The sequence below is a fragment of the Chelonoidis abingdonii genome, chromosome 4 (genome assembly GCF_003597395.2).
Source record: "Chelonoidis abingdonii isolate Lonesome George chromosome 4, CheloAbing_2.0, whole genome shotgun sequence".
Classification (NCBI taxonomy): Eukaryota; Metazoa; Chordata; order Testudines; family Testudinidae; genus Chelonoidis; species Chelonoidis abingdonii.
In genome coordinates, this window is record NC_133772.1 from 76,960,972 (window position 1) to 76,981,009 (window position 20,038).

Consider the following 20,038-nt stretch of genomic DNA (forward strand, 5'->3'; position numbering starts at 1 on the left):
TCCCACCGACTTCAGTGGGGTGAGAATTTCACTTAGTTTCCATTAAGTTTTGTAATAAAGTTCCAGTGGAAACAATTGATCTTTAAAGAAATACACACACCCCTACAGTGTTTGGAACTCCCACATCGCATCACTTAGAACCTGAAAGCAAACTGACTTTTTTGCTATTTTTATTTATTATATTTACAATTCCTTGTTTCACATCCACAAGGCATTTTGACACTGAATAGTGCACAAAACAAAGTGGTTCCTTTCGCAAAAGGCTTACAGTCTTGGGCCCTGATCCTGTAGTATATGAGGTGGGATCAGACAGCTGTACCTATGTGAGCCTTGTTGACATCAGTGGAGCTCTGGGCTGACTGAGAGGTCTTGCCTGGGTGGATCTTAGAGAGAGAGAGAGAGAAGATAAAACTTAATGGTGCAAAAAGGATCCCTTAAAGTTTTTGTTATGAAATGACAGCAGGACTATAAAATTGCCTCCAAGTTTTCAGTTTAACTGGACTGTTAAAACTTTATTTTTACTATTCCTCAGGAAAAAGGTGATAATTAAACATAGGATTTTATTGTTTCAAGGTCTCTGTTGTTGTTGTTCTTTTTACAGATACTTTGAGGGAAATTATTATTATATTTTTTCTGTTTTACAATAAACAAAAATAAACCCGATTTCATTGATTTTCAAGCTGAAGGAAATGTAAAAAAAAATAAAACATAAATGGTGGAAATGCAAAGTGGATTTTTAAAATTCTTTCTTTTTCGATCATTGTTAGTACAATAGACAAAGAAATGCTTGTTCTAATATCTACTGTTAAAGTTGACAGTGACCCTTTCCTTTTTATTACATGGATTTATATCCATCTTTGTTCACAGAAGATACAATGACAGGATTCAGAGTAGCAGCCCTGTTAGTCTGCATCTGCAAAAAGAACAGGAGTACTTGTGGCACTTTAGAGACTAACACATTTGTTTGAGCATAAGCTTTCGTGGGCTACTGCTCACTTCTTCAGATGCTGTAGCCCATGAAAGCTTATGCTCAAATAAATGTGTTAGTCTCTAAGGTGCCACAAGTACTCCTGTTCTTTTTGAGAAGATACAATCTTAGTGTGTCATTCTGATCTCATGTACACCAGAAAAAATCTGGAGTAATTCCACTGAAGTAAATGGAGATTATACTGGTGTAAATGAGAGGAGAATCATGCCTTTCAGATATGAATTTTCCAAGGTCTGGTAGATTTAACTGCTATGTTTCTGTGACTTTTCAGATCACATAAAGTGTCCCTTTTAGTCTTTTGTTATCTGAAGCTTTTTTAAATACTCCCTATGTAAAAAAATTAAAAGAGAATGTTAACTTAAAAATATATGTAGAAATCAGTTTTTAACTTTTAATTCTAAACAAGTCCAACTGGTTTTAGTGAACAAGTGCCATTCACAATGGATAATGCTACGGTGCAGTCAGCATTTTATAGATGTCAGTGTCTCCTCTACATTTTATAAAAGCATGGCCACTCACTGTAAAACTGAAGATGCAGAAGAATGCACAATGAAGGGAGCACTGGGTGCAAAATCCTCACATGCCAATCAGTATATTCAGGCATAAAGACCCTCCCACGTGCACAACTGTCCAGCCCTTGCACACAACATGCACATGGTGTCATCCAAACCCTGCACATGTAATGGGCTTTCCACGCAAAGCATGAACTCTTTTAGGGCCTGATCCAGCCACCACACGAGTCAATGTAAAGAAACCAAATTACTTCATGGGGTATTGCATTAGGCCAGTGGTGGGCAACCTACGGCCTGCGGCCCACACGCAGCACGTCAGGGTAATCTGCTGGCAAGCCGCTAGACAGTGTTTACATTGACCATCCACAGGCATGGCTGCCCACAGCTCCCAGTGGCTGCAATTCACCGTTCCTGGCCAATAGGAGCTGCGAGAAGCAGCATGGGCCACAGGGACATGTTGGCTGCTGCTTCCCACAGCTCCCAATGGCCAGGAATGGTGAGCCATGGCCACTGGGAGCTGCGGCCTGCCAGCGGATTACACTGACAGGCCGCAGGCTGCCCACCACTGCATTAGGCTGTTAATCCCTTGCAGGCTTCATCTTCATACCTGTCTATAGTTGTGGTTTGAACTGAAGGGCAGATCTGTTATAGCCTGATCCTGCAAGAGCCTGCTGGAAGTTGATGAGCACTGTTAACTCCCACTGAAGCCAATGGGAGTTGGGGGTGTTCAACACCTTTAAGGAGGTGCTAAGCACTACCACCTCACATTGGGCCCTTAGTTTCCAATTGGGCAGCAGATGCATTATTCACCCTAAAAGGATGCAGAGCTAATGTCTGTGCACCAAAGCAGGGAGTCCCTAGTTTATAAAATAATTTTAGTTTAATCTGTCAGGTGCTAACTGCACAGGATCTTGTATCTACACTTAGATTTGTAATGAATAATAGCATTCACCAGAGTACTTTGAATTGAGGTGCTGGCAATAATCTGTGTTCCGTGTATTTCAGCTGACCAGAGAATTCTTCACCAAGGAGCTAAAGAAGCACTATCAGGGGAACAATGAGACCGATGTCTTCTCTTCCACCTGGAACTCGGTTATGATCACAGTAAGCTGGTTTGCTCCTGGATCTCCTGATGGCAGCTAGCACTGTCACTAATTTAAAGGGGAGCATTGACCCAGTGCTGCAGCCTAAGCTTCCCTGCTGTGAAATGTACATTGCTGCATACAAACCAATCTGAACTGTATTATCAATTAGGAGTTAGATTAAAATTCTACCACCAACACCTCCTTTGATAAAAGTGCCGTAGTATTTGAGCTGTCTGCAGAAGGGGGAGAGTACAGTGTTGGAGATAGTCAGCTAGCTGGAGACCCTTTCACCTCTAGGATTCTGCTTCAAATCCAGGTTAGGTCAGCTATGGCCAAAAGTTGTTACTATCTCGTGGTTTTTCAATGACCCCAGTGCAACGAGTTGGTGGCTGATAGTTTACAATGTTTTTGTAACCGTATTGGTCTCAGAATATTAGAGAGACAAGATGGATGAGGTAGTATCTTTTATTGGACCAACTTCTGTTGGTGAGATAGAGAAGATTTCAAGCTACATGGAGCTCTTCTTCAGGTGGCTTATAGTCTAATTACTAGTATAGAAGTCCTTGCCATCGTAATCAGGATGCTCAGTGGAGAAGTCAAGGATTGCTGTAGAGTCTGAATTCCCCTCTCCTAGAAGTTGTCCCCCACTGTCTTCTCCAGTTGCAGGAAGTAAGAGCTGCGTGTGTGTGGAAAGTTTGCATTAGTACAACTCATGCTGTGCCTATTCAGCAGATAAATACATGACATCAGTCTCCACAGCTTTCAATTCAGTTTTAAAATTAAAGAAAGCTGCCCTTAATGCTGATTCAGGAATTTAAAGATGATTACATTTTATGCATGAAATGTTTAAACTTTTTGCAACCTGAAAGGTGGTAGATGCAGCAAATCACTTGAGTACTTGCAGTGGCCCTTCAGTATGGGAAGAACCAGCAGCATCTTGGATATCAGCCACAGAGAGGACTGGGAAATAAGGAGCCTGGATTGTATTCTGTGCTCTGCTACTGATTCACTCTGTGATCTTGAGCATGTCGCTTTGACTCCCAGTGGGCTTTGGATCAGGCCCTTAATTTGTGTGTCTATGTCCCCATCTATAAAATGGGGATAATGATACTTTATAAAGTGGTTTGAGATCAATGGATGAAAGAGGTTCCAGGATAAAAGCACAAATGCAGACACATTGCCTTCATTCTCCCTTCACTGAACCCTAACCCTTCACACCCCACAAAATCATGACTTTAAAGGGATTTGTGGTGCTTCCTTTTAGAAGTGACAATGTGGAACTTATGGATTTCTGTCCTTCCTGTGTCCCTCCCTAGTTTGGCTGCTGTGGAGTGAATGGGCCAGAAGATTTTGAAACAGCTCCTCATTTCCGACTCCTCCATTCAGATGATGTGGTACCAGAAGCTTGTTGCCAGCGAGAGCTCCAGACCCGGGATGGGGCATTTGTCAGCAAGGAGGACTGCCTCATGGGGAAAGACATGTACCAGAACCGACAGGTAAGGGGAAATAATCCCAGTGCTGACAAGTCCTTCACCTTGAGCTTTAAACAGACTCTGCTGTAGGAGCTGATAGAGTTTATAGGTCCCTGTCATAGTGACCATAACTCAGATCTTAAACATTCCTAAATGCCTAAACAATGCATTTACACTGCCTGCCAGCTGTTGGTATCTGTGTACAACCTGGGTCTTTTCACTACATGGACTTTAAATGTACTGCAACAGCACAACTTTGTGTCACCTATAGCAATTTGCGTATTTCCCCATATCTAATGGATGAAGGGAGCTGGTGTCAAAGGTTTATGTAACTTTTTACTGAATTTTCAAACCTTAAATCTGCAGCTGAAAACTTGATTCTTGTCCTCTTGTCTTTGATTCTTTCACCATCTCTCATTGTTACAGAGTATTATGGGTCACAAAACTAAGGAAAGGGCCATTTTTGTAGTTATTGGCTTAAAAATAACCCCCAAATCAGTGCTCTTGAACATGATGCAGAATCAGGCATTGCTCTTTTTGCATAGTTGGCAAGACACCCGGAAATCAAATACAGACTCAACCTAGGTCATTAGTGACTCAGCATCATTGCCATCTGTCGGCTGTATAGTGACCCAAGTTTGGAATGAGTTTTGTGAGTCTTGTTCCTTCCAGGAGAATGTCAATCACAAAGAAACCACGTCTACAATCAGAACTTATTGTCACTTGTTGGCCCTTTCAACAGAGAGATGAAAATTGAATGAGCGATGGGGATTCAAGTGCCCTCTCACCACTAGTGATGGTCCCTCAAAGGCAGGAGATAGGCACGTTGGCAGAGTCGGGGAAGAGAAACTTGCATTGCTGTGCCCTTATCATTCCGGTTCTGGAGATAAACAGACTATTTCAGTCTCCTGGGCTCTCAGTCCAGCACTTTCCATCAGCCCAGTTTTTAACAAGGACATTCAGTATAATGTCACTTTTTTCCGGCCTACACTTTACTGGGCCTCCTAGTTAGCCAAATCCAGATGCCCTGCCCCACCCCTACAGAAATATGCACCCTACACTTACCCAAAGCCCTCATGTTTCAAAAAACTTTCAGCAAAACAGACTTGTACATTGGCTGGCTCTTAATAGTTTTCACCCAACATTAATGGGACAATTGAACTGTATGAAATACTGCTGCCTCATCTCCCTCTTCTAAGCAGCACTGGTTCCATTTCTAGCGCTTGACAACAGATTGCAGATGAGTTTAGAACCAGTCTGTAAGCTGTTCCCCAGTCTGGGAGCTGGAAAACATTGGCAGGGGCACTCTGGGTGAGAGATCGTAGCAGACGCTGCAATGCTGCTTCTGCCAGATCTGATTGCCTCAAGCACACAAGGGAGAGAGAGAAGCAACAAACACTCTGGGGAGGGGGAGGAATGAAGACATAAATCTTGACAAACAGGGCTAAAGAGGATAACAAAAATGTCTCTCTTCCTATTGTTGCAGTTCTGTTTGTGGTGTCACTGGAGCATATTGAATCCATACGTTCTCATCTCAATCCTTTGGAAAGGGAGATTTTTGTTACTCTATGTGTGTTGTTGCAATATATTGGTTGGAGAAAGAGCACATGAGACAACTGTCAGAAATAGTCCTAACCAGAAAAGAAGGAGGGAAGTTTTTTGAATGTTGAGCTCAAACATTCCTGGACCAAAGTCAAGTTCTTGGCGAGCAGAGCTGCTAGGTGGATGCTGGCCTCATTTGTGTTGAAAACTTTTCTTGGCATGCTGAACCTGCTGTGCAGCAGGGGCAGTTCAAAGGGGGCTACTGGGGTAGTTGCTAGAGCTGGGGGTGCTGCCACACCCTCTGGTCTGAAGTCGTTTCCATCATATACCGGGTTCAATGGCTCTCAGCATCCCCACTATACAAATTGTTCCAGCATCTCTGGCTATGGGAGACCCTCAGGTTAAAGTTGGAGTTGTGTTTGAATAAGCACCCAAAAGATTGGATGCTTAGTTCTGCCAAACTGAGCTGGAAGTCAAACAAGAACTGTCTACAGGGTCTTGTCTGCTCTAGAAAAGTTAGTGCCAGTAGCATAACAACTCCTGCCATAGTGTAGCTGCCACTGGTGCTAGCTGCAGTGTAAAAATCAGTACAGTCTAGGCTGAGGAAATATGACACAGTGGTAAAAGCACCTGAGCCCTGTTTACGCTGGCACTTGCACTGCTGCTGATAAACCTGTTCTATTTCTCCCTGCATCTTTTGGCTCCAAGGTCTCTGAACAACTAATGTGTACAGAACACCATCCAAAGGCCAGTAGGATGGAGTGATCCAGTGGTTTCCTGGCAGTGCCTCGTACTGTTGTATTGCAGAGGTCTCATTCTGGGACTTGCAGAATAACTCTTTTGGCCAATGAAGGGAAGTGCCATTGATGGACTCTGGAGAGAGCCATAGCAGGTAGTTGGCAAGGTCACTACAATAAGAGGCCATTGAGAGTAAGGGATACTGAAATGGGAGGATGGTGGAAGACTTTGCCCCTATCTCCAGAAGGAAGAAAGATCTCTCAATTAACACACTTTAGGTTATTTGCCACTAAAAAGGATGTTCCCTGCCCTTTAGCTAAAGGACTTAATAAAGCACTTGAGGTCTTGTAAAGTGCTGACAGATACAGAAATGCACAAGGAAGCACTCTATAAATGCAGGTGTACACTCCATCCACTGTCCCCAGCCTTTGACTTGTGAGTGTCTTTGTCCAGCTATGGCTCATTGCACAGTTTCCCTTGATAAGGACTTGCAGCAGTTTTGCTTGCAATGTGCTCCCCATGGGTGTTCGAGATTTTTTCCTCTTTTTTTCACCCAGGTGACCTTTCCATCATCCCTTTATTTTGGAAGGTTTGGTTGAGACCAGAATCAATGATATGCTCAGTAAGGCCACTGATTCTTTTTTTCCATTTCTGAAGATAAAAGTGAGGTGATTAAAACAGCCCAGGATTCCGTCTGTGTACGCGCAAGGAGAGGGAGAGGGGATGTGCTTGCAGGGATGTGTGGGTGGGTGTACACTGAGAGGGTATGTATGCATGGATGAGTGCATATGTGAGTGTACATTTGTTGTGTCTCAGGGAAATGTTCAGTAGGAGGCATGGATGTTTCTATAGAACAGACTCTGATGTATCTGTTTCTTTTCACACAACCCATTTGCAGAAATTTGCTAGTTTGTTGGGGGATTTTGTGGACTGGCATAACTGAGATTTGGATAAACTGGTGCCTCCCAGAAGAGTTCCTTCTCTCTACTGGAGCTTTTACAGGTGCTTCCCATGTTAATAATAATTAATATGAATGACAGTAGATAACTTTTAGGATAAGACTGACTTTGCACTTCAGTGTTCCCATTTATGCAAGTACCTCAAAGCTCTTAACAAGCATTAATTCTTCCAGGAGAATGTTAGGTAAGTAGGATTTGACCAGTGTTACAGATGAGGAAACTAAGGAATAGAGACAGTGACTGGCTCCAGGCTGCCCAGTGAATTATTGCCTAAACTCGGAATAGAACCCAGGAACCTTGACTCATGGCCCCCTCCTCTACCCCTGCAGTAAAATGAAGCCTCAGTGAAACCAGCCTAAATAATGGGAGGCCCCCAGTCTTGTTCTGTCTGGTTTTGTCCATCCGTCCATCTCAACCTGTCCTATCCTTTCTGCAGAGTGAAGGCTTCTCCAGTGCTACACTTCTCTGCCCTGCTGAAGGTTATGGCCAATGTTGGTTAGCAGTGGGTTATGGCTCTGTTAGCCAAATCCATCTCCTATCAACTGCAGCCTCAGCCTCCAGGGGCCGTCTTTCCTAAAGGCCCCATGGTGTGGGTCTCTGTTATTCACTGTCTGTTGATTGGAGGTCATGTATCTGGTTTCTGGGTCTGACATGCATCAGGTACACAAACAAGGTCCATAAGCAAATGTCTGCAGAACAAAAGGGGTTGTTGCTTGTCTGTTTTTCACAGTGGTGTATTCTTTCCTAGGGCTGTTACACTGTGATCCTGAACTCCTTCGAGACCTATGTGTACCTTGCAGGAGCTCTCGCCATTGGTGTTTTGGCCATTGAGGTACCGAAGCAGTTAATGTGCTAAAAATGCAGTATCTATACAAGTGCAGCCAGTAGCATGAACAGGACCCTTCCCTATCAAAATGCAGGGAGATTATAGTCTAGTAAGTAAGGGCTGAATTTTCTGTCTGTCTGCATGCAGGACAGAGAAATCCCTCGTCATACAAGTCTGCACTGCCATCTGGCGTTAGGCCTGGTATAAAATTACAGGTCCGTAAGAAGCAGAGGCTTTAAGGAATCCAGCATTTTTCCCAGTAGTATCCAGAGGCCCCAGTCAGGCCCTGTTGTGTGTTTCCATAAAAGAGATGGTCCCTGCCCTATAGTGCGTAAAACAAGATGAGATGAGTGAGTGTCACAGACCACTGGAAGAGAGGATAATAGTAACACAACCATGTGGTCCCAGGGGATAACTAGAAGCACATCTTGATTAATGTGTTTCAAACTGTGCCTTTTTAAGGGGCATCTGTTTACAGTTTGAAACTATAGTCGCCTGAGATGATGAACATATACAGTATAGCTAACCCCAAATGTTCAAAAATCATGAAGAGGTCACCAAAAATTGAGATTAGCTTTAAAATCATGTGAAAACAATAGATCTGGTGTTCTTTTTATTTGCCTTCTGCTTTTTGAGCCTGTATGGTGAACTGGGGTCACATTTTGAAGCTTTCTCCAGTCACGAGGGCTAGAAACTTACTTTTTATTTAGGAATGAAGGCAGAAATCATTACATATCCACTTGACTCCAGGAGCTGGAACTTTAAGGAAAGCAATAATTGTCATGAGACTCGTGACAAAATCATGAGAGCTGGCAACACTGCATGTATCTTCATTATAGAAAGCATCCATATTTGGCTCTTTGAGGTAGACATAAGCAGAGCCAGGTTTCCATCAGAAAGTCACCCCTACTTGAACATGACGCTACTTTGGGACACTGTCACGGGGCTCTGGCGTGTGGTTTCCTGATACACTGGTAATGTGGGTGGGGCTGATGCACTTGGATCTCTAGAGGGGAGTTTCAGGGAGTGAGGGTGGCTTACCTTCCTGCTGAAGGGAGCTGCAGCTACTGGGAACAGCAAAGCATTCCACCCCCTGGCTGGAGAGTGAGCTCCATTGCAGCAGAGGGAGCAGGGGAGGGTGCAGAGTGGACAGTGGGAGCCCTGCAGATTAGCAGTGTACCCTGCCCAGAACATTTGCAGACAATTTGGAAAGAGCCTAGGTTGCTGTGGTGGCCATCATCCACTCGGGTGTATTTGTTGATAGTGGGTGGGAATAGGGTTTAAAGTAATGGGAAGAGTGGAGAGGAGTGTAGCCCCTCCTCTGCTAAAACCCTTTCCTCTCCCAGGCTTGGGTAAGCAATGCCTTGCCTTCTCTTTCTCCCTGGCCGGCATGGGGAAAACTCCCCCTCCTCATTCAGTCTATATTAAGTCAGGGCAGTCCTAGGCCTCAGTGAGGGTTTTTCATTATTCTGTAAGATGTGGCTGATGGCTGTGTTTTGTTTCTCCTCTCTTTCTCATCCCTTTCCAGCTGTTTGCCATGATCTTTGCAATGTGTCTCTTTCGAGGGATCCAGTAGGAGGTACCCCCTGAGCAACTGCGATGCTCCTATGTACTTGGAAGAAAGACCGAAAAAAAGAGGGGGAAAAAACTTTATTTTTTTTAGCAAAATGGAAACAAAAAAAGGGTTGTAATATATGAATGACCAAATGGATTGTACTTCAGGGGCGGGAACTTTGAGGTGCTGTGCACTACACTACGCCACACCCACCTTCTCCCAGAGCAGCCTGCACAGACATTGATCAGGAGAGAAGTGCAATGAATTGCACTAGAGACTGACAAGAGTGGGTGGGAGGGAAGGCGACTGAAATGGTCCCCATCAAAGCAGGACACTGCCTAGTATATTTACAATTGTATTGTTTTAGATAGCGAAGAAAGAGAAGAACTGTATAATGCAACACAGGGGCTCGATTCAGTATCCAAAGGAAGCAGGTCAACCACAGCACACGGGTGTAAAGGTCAGGCAAGTTTCAAACGACCAGACAAAAAGGGCTTTTGATACACGGAAAACTGTGGCAGCATTGTTTACTAATTTCCATTCTGGTCTAAAGTTTTAACTGCTAGCCAGGAAATGGAAGCACATGTTCAGTAGAGGGGGTCAACTACCATCACTTAACACCTCCAGGGGAACCCTTGGACTACTTGGAGTGGGGCATGCCTTTCCCTGGAGTCCCATCAAAGGGAATGTGACCCTGTGGGAAATGAGGAAGATCCTCCTCTAATGGGGGCTGGCAGAGGGCTGAGATGCAATCAGAAATTTGGTGCATACCTTTCCTTATTTACTCTGTCACTTTGGTTTTCTGTTCAGTGTTTTATGGGTGGAGAGCAAGGGGTTCCCAAATCCTGATCTTACCCCTCTCTCCTTTAAAAATGATTGGTCTGGCCAAGAATAGCTGACGCTGCCAGCCTCATGGCAAGGGCATATTGTTTTGTCTTCTAAATCTTGGCCACTCAACTCCGACATGCAAAATTGTAGTTTGTACTTTTGTAGTGCTCTTTTAGCTTAATTATCTGCACTGGGTTCCAATGTTCCATCCAGCCAGATGGGGAATTTCCAAACATGGTACTGGTAGCAAAGGGGCCCATTTGTAGTTGTCTCCCACACGATTTCCTTTGTGAGTCTTGTGGCTTCATTTATGATCTCAGAGTTTCCCTTCAGCTTGTCCAAAGGGGCTGAGAAGAAAGAGAGTGGAATCATCTAAAGTCATTTTAATGTAGCCTCCTGGATTATTAAGGCTTCCTCCATTCAGATGCCACTTTGACATTTAAATAGTGTCATCCATTTAATCATTTAAAACCAAACCTGAGAAAAATAACTAAGGACCTTGATCGAGGGTTACAAAGGATAGAACTGAGGCTCCAAGACAGGTGGAGAATTTACAGTGATAGAAGTGGGCCCATGTCCTCGGGGATTTCCTAGGAGGGGCCATGCAGATACGTGTGACTGTAGGTCATGGTGAAGCCTACCAGGTCTGCCTACTAATTGGCAAAGGACCTTGACTTAATATGCACCAGGGTGAAAAGTTAGGCTGCTGAAGGATGAGAACAGGACATTAGAACCTCACATACAGCATTTCTGAGGACATGTGGAAATCGGTTGGAGACAGGAGTCTAATCATCAGAGAAATCTGGGCATGGACATGAAGAAAATCTGTCCCCACCCACAAATGAATTCAGCAATGGATAAATGTTGGAATTGGGGCCATGGCTGTTGAACAGTGAAAGGCCTCAGATGCTGTGTTAAAACATTTATTGAAAGGGGTTATAGGTAATTACCCCTAGGAGCTGTTTTAATGATGCATTTGAGAGTTAAATTCTGCTCCTTTGTGCAATGAGCTTTGCTAGGAAAACTGGCGGTATCTGCACCTGTTGGAAGTGTCTAATTTGTTCCTAAAACTTTCTTTGTTTGTTTTTTAATCAGCTGCACTTAATGGTCTAGCGTGCAAGGAGTTTTTCTGAGTGTTCAACCCACCATGAGAAGTGTGCGCATGGGGGGAACTGAACCATAACATTGTGCTAATCCATTAAGATGGGGACAGACCCAATAATTGATGTTCCTCTCTAGATACAGATAGATGAAGAGAAAAGGCTGTGACACCCTGCACCAAGAGATAGTCACTGTGCACACTGGAGAGAGTGATTCCCAAGGGAGGAAAAAAACTGAAAAGAACACAGTTGTTAAAGTGTGGGGAGAAGGGGAATAAGTAGTAGCCAAAACATCCACCCATTACTCCACTTAGCCAGAGTCTGTAGTGGCAATAGAACCTGAGTAGCTAACATCCAAAACACTATAAACAGCAGGAAAGTTTGTTCTTGTCTGTTGGTGTCTGCATCTCTTGCTGGGTGCCTAACATATGGCAGCTAGAATTCTTGGTGTCTGGAGAAGCAACCCATCTCCTTTGCTTTCGAAGTCCTCCCTTTGTCCCCTTAATTTCTTGCTCTATTGTGAAAGGTTCCCTTTGGCCCAAATTGGGTCTTGAAATTTAGCAGATGAAAGGGAAGCCCCTGCCTGGCCTTGGGTTGTGTAATTGAAACAAAAACCACAGCTCTCTGCTAACAGCACAAAGAATATGATTCAAATCTGGAAAGGACATCCTCTGAGTGTGCCTTTTCCAGAGTGGAGTCTGTCAACATGTGCACAATCCAATAGAGGAATAGGGATAATACAATAGCAAACCCTAAATGTTGCCTTTCCAGGCTTATTCCCCTTTGGTTTTCCCATTTATCACTTTCTTTTATCTTCCTTTTTTTTAAATTAAATTCCCTCCACTCTTTTCTTCTGAAATGGTTGTTCTCTCTCCTTCCCCATTTATTTATTCCCTTAGCTTTCTCTTCTGTGTGTGTCCCTTTCTCTCTCAGAGAAAAGAACTTCTCTTTTTTCCATCTTATTTTCTCATTCTCTCTAATCTCACCCACACATCCCTCTTGTCTCTTCTTCGTTTCCCTTTTTCTGTCCTCCCTGCCCCTGTTGTGCAGTTGTCATCTCCGCCCATCCTCCCCTTAGGCAACAGGGGATGGATCACTTGATAATTGCCCTGTTCTGTTCATTCCCTCCGAAGTACCTGGCACTGGCCACTGTCAGAAGACAGGATACTAGGCTAGATGGACTATGGATCTGACCCAGTATGGCCGTTCTTATGTTCTTGCTGAAATCTTCATAGCCTCTCTTTAAAAGGCTAGAATCACAGGAATGTAGGACTGGAAAGGCCCTCAAGAGGTTAGTCCAGTCCCCTGCACTCGTGGCAGGACTAAGTATTATCTAGGTCATCCCTGACAGGTGGGATTTGTCTACTCTGTTCTTAAAAATCTCCAATGGCAGAGATTCTGCAACCTCCCTAGGTCATTTGTTCCAGTGCTTAACTACCTTGACAGGAAGTTTTTCCTAATATCTAACCTAAATCGCCCTTGCTGCAATTTAAGACCATTACTTTTTGTCCTGTCCTCAGTGGATAAGGAGAAAAATTTTCATCTTCCTCTTTATAACAACTTTTTACAAACTTGAAGACTGTCTCCCCTCAGTTTCTCTTCTTCAGATTAAACAAATCCCATTTTTTTAAATGTTTCCTTGTAGGTCATGTTTTCTAGAGCTCTAATTATTTTTGTTGTTCTCCTCTGGACTTTCTCCAATTTACCCACATGCAAATTTGGACACACTACTTCAGAAGAGGCCTTATCAGTGCTCAGTAGAGGATTACCTCTCACGTCTGGCTTACAGTGCTCTTCCTAATACATCTCAGAATAATGTCTGCTTTTTTGCAACATCATTACAGTGTTGGCTCATATTTAGTTTGTGATCCACTATAACCCCCAGATCCTTTTCTGCAGTACTCCTTCTCAGGCAGTCATTTCCCATTTTGTATTTGTGCAATTGATTAATCTTCCTTAAGTATAGTACTTTGCATTTGTTCTTACTGAATTTCATCCTATTTACTTCACAGTATTTCTCCAGTTTAAATTTTCATCCTGTCCTGAGACAGGCTCAAGAAACCAGGAAGCAGCACCCAGGGCAGCTCTATTTTTTGCTGCCCCAAGCGCGGCAGTCAGGCAGGCTTCAACGGCGTTTCTGCGGGAGGTCTGCCAATCCCACTGAATTGCCGCCGAAGCCACGGGACCAAGGGGGCCTCCCACAGAAATGCTGCCTAAGGCTGCCTGACTGCTGCCCTCACAGCGACCAGCAGGCTGCCCCCGGCATGCACTTGCTCTGCTGGTGCCTGGAGCCACCCCTGGCAGCACCCTCCAATAAAGAAGTGGAGACGACTGTTAAGAGATGCACAAACCCCTCGTGTAGTTTCCAACCATCTTGGGTCATCTGAAATGGTGGGGTTTGAGTCAAGGGGAGAAGTGAGGAATTTCCTCCATGGAATTTTAATGAACAGGAGACTCCAGAATGGGGAATCCTTTGTTACTGTGAGACATACAAGTTTTGTTTTTTGATCACCATGATGTGTCACTGCCTTTGTCTGTGGTCTCATGCTGTAGGCAGGAGGAACAAACCATTTTTTCCCTTTTGAGTTTCTGCTGTGTTCTTTTGGGGCAGGGTGTTGAGTATAATCACTCCTCACTTGAGAGCTCTGTGTAGGAAAGCGACCTATACGGAGTCACCACAGTGTTAGCCTCCATGCTATAGAACGAAGCCGAGCCCATGCACCTTTCATTCCTCTAATTATCTAGAACAGTTTGTTTCTGTAAGTCCACCCCCCCCCCTCTGTTATTTAACTCTTAAATTACTGTTGCGAGTGCCTGGGAAACAGCCTGCGTGTGAAAGAACGTTGAAATCTATTTTAAAAATTGTAAATGTTCCTTTTATTAGATAGTGGAGCTAATTTATCCTCTATTGCCTATTGTAATGCTTTTTATATTGAAAGGATTTTTTGTAATATAAACCAGAACATGAGCCTGAAGCATTCTGCACAATTTGTGTGTATTTCTTAAATAAAAGTATTGTGACAGTGCAGTGGGACATCTTTAATTTTCATTATTCACATGATTTTTTTTATGTTAAGTACAGTCACTTTCTCACCAACGGAGGAATAAACTCAGCTAAGATGAGGTATAAACTGAATCCAAAAAACCTAGAAGCTAGGAAAGGCTGGCTGGCTGGCTCAGGGAGTGGCAGTGGGACTAGAGAGCGCCTTTCTCCTCTCCAGTGCCAACGCTGGCTTGTCTTGAGATCAGTAAGGGCTGAGCAGGGAAGTGCAGGGACCTGCTTGAATTTTTAGCCTCCCTCACCTTAAGTTTAGGGTTGTAAGAATCTAATGTTTTGGTTTCCCCCACTGCAGACACAGGAACCAGGTACAAAAAACATTTGCAGAAACCCACTATGTAAATGCGGGCTTGACTTTGTTCAGAACTCAATCACCTGGAGAATACCCCTCAGCTGTACAGAGGGCTGCACAAAACCTTGCAATGCTGTCCCTCTTTCCTTCAGGGTAAGTCAGGTTCATTACCCTCATTTCATAGATGGGGAAACTGATGCCCGGGAGGTGAAGTGACTTGGCCATGGTCATCTAGGAAGCCAGTGGCAGAGACAGTATTAAAGCCTAATTATTTTTGCCTCCCAACTGTGTTTTTGGCTGCTAGGCTATGCTGCCACTTAGCACTTGTCCTTGTGCTTCACAGTCCCTGTGAAATTTCAGCAAAGTGCTGCCCTGTACTACCTACTGCTGATGCCCAACCTACCTTTATAGAATGGAAGGAACCACCCAGCAGTGACTAATACCTGGTTCATCTCTGCTGTAGGATTTAATTCTATAATATAGTTGTAAACTCTCCTAGTCAAGCCAAAAACTGAGACAGCAACCCCCTGCTAGCTGTAAGCTTCTGGCATTGCTACATGGTATTGCCTGGGTCCTTCCCTTAGGATACCCACAGTGCTCCAGCCCTGATCCTGAAAATCCCTCTCACTGTCCCTTGTAGGGTCAGCCATTCCCCACCATTACTCATCATTAATGGTGCAGTGCACCTGTCAGCAGGTAACTAGTGATTGCCAGGGAGGATTGCACACACCCCTTCTCAGATAGGGTACATCTCTCTCTGCATTAGAGCTGAAAGGTATAAATTCCAGTCCTCTGAGACAGCCCCACTGCAACTCAGAGAGATTTGATCAAGCTAGTACTCCAACTGGAAGTGCAGCTACAGCAGACTTAGCTAACTTCCAGCTCTAGCATACACATACAGAGACAGCAGGACCACATGCTGACCGTCTGAGTATGCATCAACCCTGGGCCCATGTTCCATATGCTCTCATTCCTCATCACACTAATTTGCAAATGACTTCCCTCTACCCACCCCCAACTCTTCCATCCCTGCCCCAGTCCCTATGGCACCAATAGCACTTGGTTACATGAAAGTTGGGGGCGGGGGGGGAAGCAATGAGCAGAGTAAGTTGAGTTTATGCTCCATTTGATCTCTCTTCTTAGGAGCAGGCCTTTACATTGATTAGCATTGACTTGCCCCTCTTGGCCAGTAGCCCTCTGCCCTGCCTCACCTCTCTCCAGATCACTTAGGTTGGAGGGGGCAACAAACATCAGAGAACAGAATCATTGTCTCAGCTACCGATTTGGTTAAACACTTGAAAGTATAGCAGCAAAAAACTTGACACTCCCATGCAGGAACCAGGGACGGGGGCTGGGGCTTCTATGGAAATTTAGGTGCTTTAAAACCCCTTTGGTAATCCTGAAATCAACCAAGACTAGATTGCAACCAACCCTGAGCAACATGTGCTGGACGGTTCACTGCCATGGCAGATGCAGAGGTGGGGCCTTCTGACAGCAGTTCATAGGTAAAGCCCATTCAGCGATGCTGCATTAATACAAACTCAGCCCTGATGGCCAGTGGTGTATGCTAGGGGCAGCATTTTTCTACCCATACCCCCAAGAAAGATCCTTTCCTAGAACCTGCCTGCCTATTCCTGCTGAAATGAAATTAACCCCAAAAGCCCAGGAGCCCCTGTTACATGTTCTATTCCAGACAGTACTCCTGAGACTCATAATGAATTTTAATTATATAATCAATCATCTACTGGCCAGACTAGAGAGTTATACGCAGCCTCAGCATTAGCAAGTAGCTAAGGGTCCAGAGGTTGCTGCAATGGGGCTGGTATTGTTGGTTTTGTTGATTTAGTATCAGCTCAAATATTTTCAGCATTTCCACTTCACAGAATTGCAATGCACACAGCAAGCCAAATTCATGGAGCTGTTTGTAAATGCCAGAAGCACGTAATAGAAAGATGCTTTAAGAGCAAGCTGTAATGAAGATGCACCAGGCTTTACCCTGAGTGCTCAGTGGATGTCCATGTTAACTTTAGTGAGGGATTTTTTTTTTTCTGGCTGATGCTAAGAAGTGGTCCTTAAAGCTAATGTTCTTCAGCAGCCACCTTAGCTCTGTTGTTCACAGCCAGTTCTGATTCTCGACAGCCAGGACCCTGCACATGCTTATTCCTGGTCTGTCAGCCCCCCCCCGCCCCCCCTTGGTACATGAATAATTCCATGCCATCTATCCCATCCTTTGGATTTCAGTACAGTGGAGAACCAGCAGCATGGTACTGGAAAGTAGGTGGGGCAAGGTACTGTCTTCTTCAGGATTGCCACTAGAAGCAGAGCAGAGCCAGTGCTGTGGAGCCATGATTAAATCTTCCTCAGCCTTAAGAGCAATGAGAGGCAACGGCTGGGGAATAATGAAGTCCTGTTATGCCTTTGGCATGGCTAGGGAAGGCAACTGGGGCCTAGTACTTCTCCCTGCTCAGCCATTCTTTATCCCAGCCAAAATAGGATCCTGAAGACAGAAGACCTCAGCATTTGGTCCTTTTTTTCTGCTGAATCCAAGAGGAAATTGATACCTGTACAGTAGGAGGGGAGAAGACCAGCTGGCTCATCTAGTCCCTCACTTCATTAGAGTAAAAGTCACACACGTACCCACAGAACAGTGATTTACCCCCTGCAGTCCTCACTGATACAAGCCTTTTCCTCATTCTTGCTAAGAGTGAGGGGTGCTCTAGCATAGACAGGACATAAGGGGAGTATTTTAACCATGGTCTCATCTAGACCAAAGTAGGGGACTGGTTCAAGTGTCACTGGCTGATCTATGCTAGTGCACTCACTAGTGTTAGCTGCAGGGGAACTGCTCCAATAGGAATTAAGGAAGAAAATATGAGCAGCAGCCCAGGCTATACACCAAACTTCCAAGACAATAGGACTTATTCAGTCTTGGAGCCTATTCAACAGCTCTTTACATTTCTCTCCTAATGCAACCCATGTGTTCTCTCTCCATGTTTTTGCACCTCTCCCCCTTAAGGAGATCTATACAAGATTTGGATGTAGCTTGACATCAAGTTTCATAGGACTGTGATGACAAAGATGCCACTCTCTTTGCTTGCTGTATTTAATCCAGTGTGTCCTGGCAGCATTGCTACAGGATCTGTCAGCACAGAGTAAATGCATTGGGTGTTATCTCTAAAAACCACAACACTACCTGATTGGAGCTGTGCCAGCAGCCCTGCCTTAGAGGGCTGGCCAGGATTAGTTCTGCAGTCTACTCCCTAAAGGGGGGGAAAGGCTCTAGGTGTGAATGAATGGCTCTAAGCCTACAGGAGCTGTATTGAGTCCTTTGCAGGGTGCCTTTGCTTCCTCTCCCCTCTGGGATTCAGTTTCTATATGCTGAAATCATTTTGTGCTTTGCTGAAAAGGTTTGAGCTTGTGATTCCACTGGCCCATTTCCTCCATTGTCCCTGAGGCTGACTGGTCCTTACATTCATTACTGGTCCTGCTGCATTCACTTGCCTTCTATAGACAGATATGGGGAGGGCTGTAGGGGTCAGCTCTCCCCCTGCATCCTATGTGGCAATGGTGCCAACAGTGGGTTTACACACTGATTCATGCTGGTAAGTGGAAAAGAAGGGAATTGCTTTAGAACAAAAGGGATCAACAAACAAACGTGACATTACTAACAGAAACCCCAGCCCTCTCCCCCAGAGAGCCTCAGCTATTAGACTTTCTTGGGTCGCCGTCCAACTTGGTAATAGTAGTAAACAGTGATGAGGGTGAAGAGGATCCGGCTGGTGAGGAGGAGCATGGCACCTGTGGAGATCCGGCCACTCTCGACAAGGGTGATGGTGGTAACTGAAGAAGGAGGGAGACAAGGCACAGGTTGATAGTGAAATAACAGAGTACAGGTCTCCACTGCCCTAGAGTGGAAAGTCTCAAAGAGATTTATCCGTCCTGAAAACTACAAGACAGCCCTGCAATTTCTGCCTATCGCTCTGTTTGTCTTCTAGCACTGCTGCCCCACTACATTAAATTACTGAGTCATTAAGCAACTGTGATTATCTCTCAAAGAAATAATACTGGTGCCACATTCAGCAATGGAGTAAGTTACATATGGGGTATGGACAATGTGCCATGTATTGTGCAATTTCAGTCACAGAACTTGCCCTGGCATTCATCCCTTGCCCTAGACTAATAATTTAAAATTTCACTCAGGAAAAAGAAAAGAAAGCTCTATCTTCAGGCAGACAGCCTGAAATATCCTACCCAGTGTTAATTCTGAAACCTACAGTTGACAGCTTAAATAGCATGTTTGTTAATTTCATTGCTGATTTTCTTCAAAGCAGAAATATTAATAAAATGTGCTCATCTCAAACACAAATGCCTCCAGCAGGTAACAAGTTGTAGCTATGCCCTGCCACAACCTGCCACTTTCCCCCATGGCAACTCTACAAAGCAGTCATTGAGGTGTCTGTGCAAGAAACCGTGGCATATTGAAACCAGGTGTGAACGTGTAAAATATATTGAATTCAATATCAGAGCATGTTGTACCATGTTTTATTCATTTTCATATTTCATGTACTAAAAATCCTCCATTGTAATGTAAGTGAAACTACCATACAATTTCCAGTCTGCCACACCAGTGCCACAGAATCAAGGGACCTAAATGCAGACTTTAACTCCAGCTTGCTGCAGAGTGTCTGGATAAGTGGGTCAGAAAGTGGGTGTTAGTGGTCCACCCAACTCTATTTTGCCAATCTGGCATATATAGGTTGCACACAACTATAACTTCTACCCCCTGTAGAAGGAATGGGGGAGAGTAGTAAGAAAGACAGCAAGGAGGATGTAAGATTCTGAGCCTGATTCTCCACCGTCTTGTGCAGTCATTTATTTTCTTCCCACTTTTCACAGCATGCTATTGTAACAGCATTGTTCTTAAAGGAGTGGACTACCAGGCCTATTCTGAGGCAGGGCCTGTTTAAGAACAGCTGCTTGGGCCTGGTATTGGGCATTATCAGCGCCAGCTGGGGAGGTGTCAGGTGAATGGTAAGCAGCTGATATCTGCCAAGGCTGACAGACAGTGCTATAGAAAACAGGT

The 20,038-nt window shown here is 44.5% G+C and overlaps 2 protein-coding genes across 4 annotated transcripts in view; one reads left to right on the forward strand and one right to left on the reverse strand.

Moving 5' to 3' along the window:
* Nucleotides 1–11,906, forward strand: part of TSPAN18 (tetraspanin 18) — a 215,321-nt gene extending 203,415 nt beyond the window's left edge. The window contains exons 7-10 of the mRNA XM_032783426.2: nt 2,506–2,604; nt 3,902–4,081; nt 8,045–8,128; nt 9,651–11,906. Of these exons, the coding sequence (XP_032639317.1) occupies nt 2,506–2,604; nt 3,902–4,081; nt 8,045–8,128; nt 9,651–9,698 (411 nt within the window). The 3' untranslated portion in view covers nt 9,699–11,906. The remainder of the gene's footprint in view (nt 1–2,505; nt 2,605–3,901; nt 4,082–8,044; nt 8,129–9,650) is intronic.
* TP53I11 (tumor protein p53 inducible protein 11) overlaps nt 172–20,038 on the reverse strand; it is a 60,768-nt gene continuing 40,901 nt past the window's right edge. For 2 of the 3 annotated variants that reach the window (XM_032783428.2, XM_032783430.2), the window contains exon 7: nt 18,250–18,795. In XM_032783428.2, coding sequence (XP_032639319.1) covers nt 18,662–18,795 — 134 coding nt within the window. In that variant the 3' untranslated portion in view covers nt 18,250–18,661. Of the gene's footprint in view, nt 384–18,249; nt 18,796–20,038 lie in introns of those variants that run through there. The other variant, XM_032783431.2, reaches the window with a different exon arrangement.